Consider the following 11,708-nt stretch of genomic DNA (forward strand, 5'->3'; position numbering starts at 1 on the left):
CAGAAAGCTCATACATTTCTATGCATCATCCCCCTCCCCAACGGATATTTCCTTCTCAATCTCATCCCATTAAGACTTAATATTTAGTCCTTGTTAAAAAACAAATTGAATTTTGATAAGGCGGCCACTTTGCTGTTACTGCTCACATACTGCTTGAGTGTGATCCATTTCTGGAATGTTTTGGAATGAAAGGGATTTGCAAACAGGAAATGGTTTGAGTGCAGGGGGAAAAGAGGAGAGACCAATTTGAGGGTTGAGGAGAACTGAAAGGGAAGTACCTAGCACTAAAAGAAAGATGGGTATTAAAGAGGGCACGTGATATGACAAGCACTGGGTGTTACACTCAATGAATCATTGAACGTTATATCAAAAACTAATGATGTACTTATACCTTGGCTAATTGAATTTAAATTAAAAAAAAAGTCAGCAGCAAACACAACCTTCTTTCAATTCCCTATATTTGCCGCAAGTTTGTTCATTTTGGTTGGGTATTGATATGTTTAAGAGTTTAGAGATTGTGTTTAGGAGGGTGATCTTTACTTCCGTTAGATGTGGCACCTCCACCACAATCCACACATTATTTCTGCACCTCATCCCATCCCTAGGGTCTGATTCTCCATTGGTCAGTGTTTGTCTCTTCTCTATTAACCTTTGTGCACAATGGCCTTCCAGACTTTCTATAAAGGCATCACAATTGCCTTGAGGATCACAGTGGTTGCAACTGGACCCAGGCTAGTAGCTTGAAATGGTGACAGAGCTTTTGTGTTAGCCTACCCAATATCATAGTCTTGGTTTTTCATGGTGCAGTCATGAGGTATAAATCCATTTTCTCTCGGAGGCGATGAGTTCATGTGGGACTAAACTTGCAGGGTTTCTTAAGTTCAGCATTACTGGGAAGAGACCAGCTTCAGCTGGTAGTTTTTCCCACGTGGGAATGGCTTCATACCACTCACATTGTCTCAATTTGAACTGGGTAGAGATAAGACCATTTGCCAGCTGGCAGTGGGAAAGCTCATTGATCCTGAGGAATTTGTGAAAAGGCAACATTACAGATCTAAGTGACTTTGTTCTAGCTTAGATTACCAAGGCCTCTTGCATGTATATCCCTGGGGAAACACATCCCATGTAGGTTCTGAGTACTTGGCTATGTAATCAAGAGCAAAGCTACCCTCCAAACAGATCTCCATATGTACCACTTGGTGACCTCCTTTCTCTAGTTGTCTTCACATAGCAGCTTGGGATTTATAAAAATAGCTAAATTTAATCAAACCGTTTCCATGTCTGAGCTACCTTATGAGGGAGGCACCATTGTTACCCTCACTTTGCAGATGTAGGAAACTGAGGTAGAGGGATGTTAAATGACTTGACCAAGGGCACACAGCTTGGCAGTGGCAGAGCTTAGCATGGATTTCAGGGAGACTGGCTCTAAAGTTTATGCCCTTCCTTTTAGCACAAGTGATGGAGTAAAAGGCTATTCTGAGGCCAGAGTTGTACCTTAGGCCTTCATGCCTGAGTCTATAGACAGACCTCTAGAATGCAGTTCTAATTCCTAGTAGACCTGAATTAAAAGCTTTCCAGCAATGGCCTCTTATTTTGAGAGCAGTTTGGAAGGGGACTGGAGGGTCCAAATGAAGCTGCTGAGTGGTAGTCAAGCTCATGCCTGAGATAGGACTGAAGATGGAGGTTTATTGTGAAACTTGGCTTCTTAATGGGCAGTGTGGGACTCTCTTTGGCAGACTTACCCTATAGGCATTCAGTCATCTTAAAAGGTTTTTTTTTGTATTGGCTGTTTTAATTCCTGTGGGTTCTTGGCTGTCTTCCCTACTTCCTTGAGGCCTCCCTGTCAGGATCAGAGGTCACTGCTTTAACTTTAGGCTTGTAGATACTCATTTCTTTCTTTCTTTCTTTTATTTCTTCTATACTAAGCATAAATATAGGAGCTGTGCTAAGGACAATGCTTGTTTAATTTGGCAAGTACAGATTTGGATGTTTGGTCAGTAAGTTAGATTTAGGGTTCCTCTGAATCTCTGGACTAGTTGGGGATCTAAATCTTCCCAAAGAGACAAGACCAGGGTCCCAGGAGGATGGTTTCTGAATGTGACTCTCACATTCCAACCTAAAGTGACCATGTGTTGTTTGTTTCTCTAGATTGTCAGTTATCTCTAAGATGTTGTGTATTAGATGTTTTCATTTATGTCCTTTTTCCTAGACCACATTTTAAACCCCTTAAGGCAAAAACATTATGTCTTTTTTAAAATTTTATTTTGTTATGTTAATCACCATACTTTACACCATTAGTTTTTGATGTAGTGTTCCATGATTCGTTGTTTGCTTGTAACACCCAGTGCTCCATTCAATACATACCCTCTTTAATACCCATCACCAGCCTAACCGATCCCCCCACCCCCTCCCCTCTAGAACCCTCAGTTTGTTTCTCAGATTCCATAGTCTCTCATGGTTCGTCTCCCCTTCCGATTCCCCCCCTCATTTTACCCTTCCTACTGTCTTCTTTTTTTTTTTTAACACATGATGTATGATTTGAAAAACATTATGTCTTATACAATATGTTCCATGCTAATAATAGATAATAAACATGTTTTGTTTTGACCAGTTAAAATACTAGAGTGTCTTTGCAGAACTGACTTTTCTAATAGGACTGTGGCACAAACTACCAAAAGTCTTTAGGATGTTGGTTGACGTATTTCTGAGAATCATACAGTTTTAAAGCTTATGGTAATTTTGAAGTAGAAAAATAACAATGATTTGTAAAATTTTTATTTTAAAAGTGTTTGGATTTTGGTGCTAAGAAATAATTAGTTTGATTTCTGTTTGAATTCAGTTTGCTTTACTCATGTTATGTGGTCTTTTCCTTGTCAAAGTCAATATTTTTATATAGTCTTTCAGTCATGTTTAGTGGTTTTTATCCACGTACATCTCCTCTCTCCCATCTCATATAAAAATGTAAGTTGTATTTTATCATGTCTTAATAAATAAATGTTGGCCAGATGCTAAAGGTAATTTAAGTGAAGTGTCATTTAATTCTGAGCCTCTGAGAAAGGGCTTGGATCTGTGTGTTGGGTGTTCTCAGATACGGAGATGTAAACACCATTTTTCTGTTCCATTTTCAGGTCACATGTGCCAATTTAACAAATGGGGGAAAGTCAGAACTTCTAAAATCAGGAAGCAGCAAATCCACACTAAAGCACATATGGACAGAAAGCAGCAAAGACTTGTCTATCAGCCGACTCCTGTCACAGACTTTTCGTGGCAAAGAAAATGATACAGATTTAGACCTGCGATATGATACCCCAGAACCTTATTCTGAGCAAGACCTTTGGGACTGGCTGAGGAACTCCACAGACCTCCAAGAGCCTCGGCCCAGGGCCAAGCGAAGGCCCATTGTTAAGACGGGCAAGTTTAAGAAAATGTTTGGATGGGGTGATTTTCATTCCAACATCAAAACAGTGAAGCTAAACCTGTTGATAACTGGGAAAATTGTAGATCATGGCAATGGGACATTTAGTGTTTATTTCAGGCATAATTCCACTGGTCAAGGGAATGTATCTGTCAGCTTGGTGCCCCCTACAAAAATAGTGGAATTCGACTTGGCACAACAAACCGTGATTGATGCCAAAGATTCCAAGTCCTTTAACTGTCGCATTGAATATGAAAAGGTTGACAAGGCTACCAAGAACACACTCTGCAACTATGATCCTTCAAAAACCTGTTACCAGGAGCAGACCCAAAGTCATGTATCCTGGCTCTGCTCCAAGCCCTTTAAGGTGATCTGTATTTACATTTCCTTTTATAGTACAGATTATAAACTAGTACAGAAAGTGTGCCCCGACTACAACTACCACAGCGACACACCTTACTTCCCCTCCGGATGAGGATGAACATGGGTGAGACTGAAGCCTGAGGAATTAAAGGTCATATGACAGGGCTGTTACCTCAAAGAAGAAGGTCACATCTGTTGCCTGGAATGTGTCTACACTGCTGCTCTTGTCAACTGGCTGCAAATATGCTAGTGGAAATCAATCTGATGTAATTTCTGCCCAGTCAGCTTCATCTCTCAGTATAGTTGTAAATCACCACAGATTTTAAAGGCACACTTGAAGACATGCTCTCACACATAGATGTACACAAACACACATTCTTATACATTTCAGCTTGCATCTGTCATGATTCCTGTCAAGAGGGCTTTCATTGTCTGACTCATAATGGTTTAGGATAAACTTTCATCAAGCAAAAGGATTAACTAGACAGTGAATGGTTTCTAACACTTGCTGTTATGGAAATCTCTTTTAAAGTCTTGAGTACATGTTAATCAATAATCCCCATTCATGCATTCCTACTGCTTGGAGTAGCTGTACTGGTAAATACTACTGTAGGAGTATATGCTTGTTAAAATGGAAAAAAAAAATGTGTCTTTAGAGCTCAGTATTCTTTATTTTATGAACACAACAAAGTGTAGTAACTTTTTTCCAGCATATAGTAGGCACATTCAAGGTAATATAAGATGGCTCTTTTTTTCTATGGAGGGAGCCTGTTTTCAGTAAAGATGAGCAAACATTTGGAATTTACATGTGGGCAGACATTGGATTACAGCTTTCATCACCAGTCGTTGGACTTTTGCAAAGTGAGACCAGCTAAGGCTGCTTAAAACAAGTTCTGATCATTATATAAGAAGGGAAATGCCTGACAGACACCATGTAAGTTATAAGTGTCTGTCTTATCTTTACTACACATATTGTAACAAATTCAATATCCTAGTCTTCATTTGTATGAATGGTTTGTATTGTACATAGTTTAACCCAGTGTTATTTGAGCTGCTTATTAATATTAACTTGTACTTGTCTCTGCTTGTTATTGGTTAAAAAAGAAAAAAAAGGATATGAGGAATCCATTTTATCAATGTAGCTGTGACCTCCATTAAGAAGACAAACTTAATGTACAAAGCATTTATTCAGCTCAAGTATTGTTGAAAGCTATACATATACAACATTACAGTCTGTCTGTATTTAGATATTTTATTTCTGGACAAAATGAAATGTACATAAAAATAAAATGCTTAAAGTTGAGTTTCAATATGTGCTTGTGTAAGATGGTGATTTAAGTGGTTCTGACAAGAAGAATGTGATGGAATACAGTAATGGTTTTGCATCTCATGTCTCTAAATTTGTACAGAACTATCTAAATTGCTATTAGTTGCTCAGTCAAAACAACTTAGGATTTCAGTTTCAAGCCTGGAAAGCAGTTGTGGCATACGGCGTTGCACACATTTTTGGTTTATTGTTGTGCTAGTGATTCACAAATACCAAAAATCAGTGAGCAGAAGAGATGATTGAGGTCTCCTAAATATTATAACTATTTTTTTTCCTGTGTAGTTTCTATTTAGCAGGGAGACCGAGAAGAAGGTAATTTTTTGTGGCTGACTTTCTCTGATTCTACTGTAATCACTCAACTGAGAAAATTACAGTAGCAGTGAAGGGCTTTGGTGTCCGATATACTTACACCAAATGGGATCAACTTACCTATGTAGCATTGTTTATGGACAGTAAGCTTTCTTTTAAAACATAATTACTGTATGTAATCCCAGCAAAATAAACAGAAGAAGAAATATGCAAGATAACCCATTTTTAAAGTCACAAGTGGGGGATTGAGATATGAAAAGTCTCAAAGGTTAACCAAAGAAGCCAGATTAAAACACTAACCCGTTCTCATCTTCCCTTCATGCTGCATAGGGATAAGTATGTTTTCATACAGAAAATAATTGAAGTACTACAGGGAACATAAGACCACAGAGTTCTAAAGTGAGAACTCAGCAACTGATTTGACTAAAGAGAGCCTTCAACTGCAAATCAAAGACACATCGTTCTGTTAAATGTCCATCTCTCAAAATTCTCCAATATATCTAGACAACCATTTCTTTCAACGTATTAATTAATTTGCCATGGAATTTAGAAGCTAATGTTGGAAAAAACTCTCTCTGGCACAACAGGCAATAAATGCTTCATGAGTTCCAGCCGTGGGACATATTTGCTACAGATAAATCTTGTTATTCTGGGATTTATTTATCAAAATGATCCTTAGAAGTTAGTTGTGCTTAGCAAAAAGGAGAATAAATGAGAAGGGGAAAATCATTTAAAAATTTTTTTAGGACCATTTGATTAGTGGACTGTGACTTCCATTATGTGGTCTAATCTGTCCTTTTTTATTTTTTTATTATTTTATTTTTTTAAGATTTTATTTATTTATTTGACAGAGAGAGAGAGCACAAGCGGGGAGAGCAGCAGGAAGAGGGAGAGAGAGAGGGAGAAGCAGACTCCCCTCTGGGCAGGGAGCCTGATGTGGGGCTTGATCTCAGGACCCTGGGATCATGACCTGAGCCGAAGGCAGATGCTTAACCCATTGAACCACCCAGGCGCCCCTAATCTCCTTTTTTAATTCAAAATTCAAGATGAGATAAAAATACATTTCAGTCTCCACCCATCTGCCCTGCTTTCTAACCTCCCCATGAAATGTTGCTTTTACATTTTTATAAACATACAGACCATACCTAACAAACATCCAATGAATTTGAATTATTTTTCTGTAGTTTTTCTTTAAAAGAAAAAGAAAATGTAGCAAACTTCCAACAAGAATTTCAATTTCTTAAAATCCAAACTTTCAGTACTCTTTTTTTCTGGCCCTGTACACACTTACTCAAATTGCTACATCATCAACACCTCCATCTGTAATACAGGAAAGTCATGATGATGTAGGACTTTGTATCCAATATACTCTTCCTGTTCTGGACAAGGATCATGATGAATATGAAGATTCTAAGGTTTAGATTAAAACTTTATTAGACCAACTTGTTGATTTAACAAACTAGTTAAGTTTTAATTATGCTAGAAATCTATTTGTTATTTGGAGAAATTAAATTTTAAGTTGCACTAAGAAAATCATCTTCTCTAGAATCTTAAATACTATTTCACCCCTTTGCTAAGATACAGAAAAAAAAAAAACAAAACCCTGCAAGGGGGAAATAGATAGCACTTGATGTAAACATGGGTTTGTTGTTACCTGTTGTTCTTTTCAGAAACATTTTAGTAAAATTGAAATTATTATGAGGAAATATTGCAGCCTCTTGCCTCATGGAAGAAAAATGGTATGAGTTACTGGTTTATCTACTTATGATAAAAATAATGCATTGTCATGGCATGGTTTCAGTCGGGCACTTTTGAGTCCCTGGCTCTTGTTAGAATTTCTCCGCATGAGTAGAAGGGGTATAACTGTTAATAGAATAGTATTAAAGTTCTGGAAGTAATTATTCTGCAAGTAATTGAGATACTTGTTAAGTTTAAAACCGTGGACTGGGACTCTTCATGTTCCTACATTTCAGCAATAAACTGTAAGCCATATTTTTGCACAGAATAGATTAAAAGAAATCATGAGAAGCCTGAGAAAGTGTTCTGTCTTTTCCCTTTTCCCCACTGTTTTACATGTAAGAAACAGCTTAACCAATATAAACAGCTCTTTGGAAAAGCAATTTGCATCTCCATCATCAACTTTGAATGCGAAGTTTTAGCCTGAAGCAAATTCAAATGGCTGGGTTTATAAGCCTTTGAAAACTTTGGCTGCTGTACCAGTTTCAGATATTTATTGATATTTATTCAATTATCAATCTATTTACCTATTTATATATATTATTTATCTTTACATTTTTATTTAAATAAAATGCAAATTAGTAGATGCAGTAAAAATACAAAATTTAAAAACATGAATGTGTTTAAAAGATGATTACTATTTACCTAGTTTATAGGAGACAAAAACTGAGTATCTTTAAGCCAGAATTGAATCCTGAAAAGCTGGTTGCTACAGCAGGCTTTTCTCAGGAGTCCCATGCATACCAAAGACTGATTTCAGGGATTGAGAGCATAAAGAAAACATTCCTTAATTTAAAATTGTTGTGTATCATTGTGTTTTATATCCAATACTATCAGAAATATTTTTAAGTAACAAATTTACAACTACTTTTTACTAGGGTGGCAAAGAACACTATTCTCATGAGAGAATTTTAGTTTCAAGTTGTTGGTGTGAACAAAGTCTAGTGACATAGTCTAAAATTAGGAGACTACCAGTGTCAAGCAGCTGGCCAAGTGCCGCAAGTTTGATCAAAAGCACTTTAATATTTATGGTTCTACATTTGCAGGAACATGCCTTTTATCACTGATGGATTGGAGGATGACTCTAAAGGTCCCAGAAGTGATGGATTCAGAAGGCTTAGAGACCTCCTGTGTGGGGGGGGGGGAGAGGGGGCTGAGTGGCTGTTGCCGTTGGTGGTGCCTTTAGAGTTGCCAGGTGTTGATTCTCCCAAATTCTAACTAGTGACTTAGACATACAGCTAAAGCACTGCTCACATCATCCTCACCTGGCAGCAGCTAGCTTCCTCTTTCCTACTTCTCTGTCAGGGCTCCAAAGAGACAACTAGAATGTTACTGATCTCTGATGGTCAAATTCCTTTATTTAAACACAGAAGTAAACTTGGCCACTGAGATTGTGACTGTTTAAAGAAATAATGCAAGAAAGTTGTTGGAATGTGCTATTGCCAAACAAGTAATTTTTCGCAAGTAAAATATCTGCCATTGTTTCTATTACTGCCAAAATTCACTTTGTCACTTTTCTGAAACCCAATTTTAAAATTAATTTCTTTTTTTGCAACTTATGAAAGTTTTCAGTTAGAAAGCATGGCCAAGTGACATCACCTAATCAGGTTGGAAATATTTCGTGGACTTTTTTAAAAACTGAAGTATAATTGGTATATAAGTTTATATTAGTTTCAGGTGTACAACATAATGATTGTATATTTGTATATATTGCAAGATGATCACTACAATAAATCTAGTTAACATCCATCACCATACATAGTTACAAAAATTTTTTCTTGTGATAAAAACTTTGAAGATTTACTCTTAGCAGCTTTTAAATATGTGATACAGTATTATTAACTATAATCACCATGCTGTACATTATATCCCCATGACTTGTTTATTTTATAACTGAAATTTTGTACTTTTTTGACCCCTTTCATCCATTTTGTCTACCACCCCTTGCCTCTTTCTGGCAATCTATATCTTCTCTGTATCGATGAGCTTGGTTTTTTGTTTTTGGTTTTGGTTTTTGATTCCAGTATAAGGGGGATCATACTGTATTTTTCTTTCTCTGATTTATTTTATTTAGGATAATGCCCTCAAGATCCATTCATGTCATAAATGGCAAGAGATCATTATTTTTTATGGCTGAATAACATTCCATTGCATGCGTGTGTGTGTGTGTGTGTGTGTGTGTGTGTGTGTGTGTCACACACACACAATTTCTTTATCCATTCATCCATTAATGGACACTTACATTGTTTCCATCTCTTGGCTATTATAAATAAATAATGCTGCAACGAACATGGGGTGCATATATCTTTTTGAGTTTGTCTTCATTTCCTTTGGATAGATACCTAGAAGTGGAATTACTGGATCAAATGGTAGTTCTATTTTTAATTTTTTGAGGAACTTCCACACTGTTTTCCATAGTGACTGCACTAATTTACCCTCTCACCAAAAGTGTATGAGGGTTCCCTTTTCTCCACATCCTTGCCAACACTTGTTATTTTTTGTCTTTTTGATGGTAGCCACTCTGACAGGTATGAAGTAATATCTCATTGTGGTTTTGCTTTGTATTTCCCTGATGATTAGTGATGTTGAGCATCTTTTCATGTGTCTTTTGGCCATCTCTATGTCTTCTTTGGAAAATTTTCTATTCAGATCTTCTGCCCATTTTTTAATTGGATTTTTTGTTTGTTTGCTATTGAGTTGTATGCGTTCTTTGTGTATTTTGGATATTAACCCATTATCAGATATATGATTTGCAAATATTTTATTCTATTTACTAAATTGTCTTTTCATTCTGTTGATGATTTCCTTTCCTACACAGAAGCTTTTTAGTTTGATGTGGTCCCACATGTTTATTTTTGCTTTTGTTGCCTTTGTTTTTTGTGTCAGATCCAAAAAAAATCATTACAAGACTAATGTCAAATAATTTACCACCTATATTTTCTTCTAAGAGTTTTATGGTTTTAGGTCTTACATTCAAGTCTTTAATCCATTTTCAGTTAAGTTTTGTGTATGGTGAAAAGTAGTGGTCCTGTTTCATTCCTTTGCATGTAGCTGTCTAGTTTTCCCAGCACCATTTATTGAAGAGACTGTATGCTCCCCATTGTATATTCTTGCCTCCTTTGTTATAAATTAATTGACCAAATGTGTGTGGGTTTATTTCTGGGCTCTCTATTCTCTTCCATTATTTATGTGCTTGTCTTTATGCTAATATGATTTTGATTACTATAGCTTTGTAATTTAGTTTGAAATCAGGGAGTGTGATGCCTCCAGCTTTGTTCTTTCCCAAGGTTGCTTTGGCTATTCAAGGTATTTTGTGGTTCCACACAAACTTTAGTATTATTTTTCTAGTTCTGTGAAAAATGCTGTTAGTATATTGATAGAAATCATGTTGAGTCTGTAGATTGCTTAGGGTGGTATGGACGTTTTAATAATATGAATTCTTCCAATCCATGATAATAGAATATCTTTCAATTTTTTTGATTCTTCTTCAGTTTTTTTCATCCAATGTCTTATAGATTATAGCTTTCAGTGTACAGAATATTCATCTCCTTGGTTAAATTTATTCCTAAGTATTTTTTAAATGTAATTGTAAATGGCATGTTTTTAATTTCTCTTTCGATATTTTGTTCTTAGTGTATAGAAATGTAATATATATTTGTATGTTGATTTTGTATCCTGCTACTTTACTGAATTTGCTTACTAGCTGTAACAGTTTTTTGGTGGAATCTTTAGGGTTTTCTATATATAATATCAGGTCATCTGCAAATAGTGACAGTTTTACTTCTTCCTTTCCAACTTGGATGACTTTTCTTTCTTTTTCTTGCCTAGGACCTCCATTGTTGAATAAAATTGGGGTGAATGTCCATCCTTATCTTGTTCCTGAGCTTAGGGGAAATACTGAGTATTAGCTGTTCCCTTTATACCCGCTTTGTTGAGAGTTTTTATCATAAATGGATATTGAATTTTATCAAATGCTTTTTCTGCATTTATTCAGATGGTCATATTTTTATCCTTCATTTTTTTAGTGTGGTATATAATTTTGACTGATTTACAGATGTTGAAACATTCTCCCATCCCTGAAATTAAGTCCCACTTGATCATAGTATATGCTGCTCTTAATATATTGTTGAATTCAGTTTGCTAATATTTGGCTGAGGATTTTGCACCTATGTTTATCAAGGATACTGGCCTGTAATTTTCTTTTCTTGTGGTATCCTTGCCTGGTTTTGGCATCAGGGGAATGCTGGCCTCATAAAACAAGTTTGGAAGTGTTTCCTTCTCTTCTATTTGTTGGAAGAGCTGGTGAAGGACTGGTATTAATTCTTCTTTATATATTTCGTAGAATTCACCAGTGAAGCCATCTGGTCCTGGACTGTTGTTTTTGGGAGGTTTTTGATTACTGATTCAATTCCCTACTAGTAGTAATCAGTCTGTTAGATTTTCTATTTCTCCATGAGTCAGTCTTTAAATCTGGAAAACAAAGCACTAAAGAACCAGCAATGTTGTAAATGAAGTCATAAAAATTACAATCACCTCCATCAGTTGATTCAGTCTCCT

At 36.2% G+C, this 11,708-nt stretch overlaps 1 protein-coding gene across 2 annotated transcripts in view; it reads left to right on the forward strand.

Moving 5' to 3' along the window:
* Positions 1–6,322, forward strand: part of NXPH1 (neurexophilin 1) — a 287,962-nt gene extending 281,640 nt beyond the window's left edge. For both annotated transcript variants that reach the window (XM_027572977.2, XM_027572978.2), the window contains one exon: positions 3,129–6,322. In XM_027572977.2, the coding sequence (XP_027428778.1) occupies positions 3,129–3,890 (762 nt within the window). In that variant the 3' untranslated portion in view covers positions 3,891–6,322. The remainder of the gene's footprint in view (positions 1–3,128) is intronic.
* The last annotated feature ends 5,386 nt before the right edge of the window (positions 6,323–11,708 follow it).

This window comes from Zalophus californianus, chromosome 12 (assembly GCF_009762305.2).
Source record: "Zalophus californianus isolate mZalCal1 chromosome 12, mZalCal1.pri.v2, whole genome shotgun sequence".
Taxonomy (NCBI): domain Eukaryota; kingdom Metazoa; phylum Chordata; class Mammalia; order Carnivora; family Otariidae; genus Zalophus; species Zalophus californianus.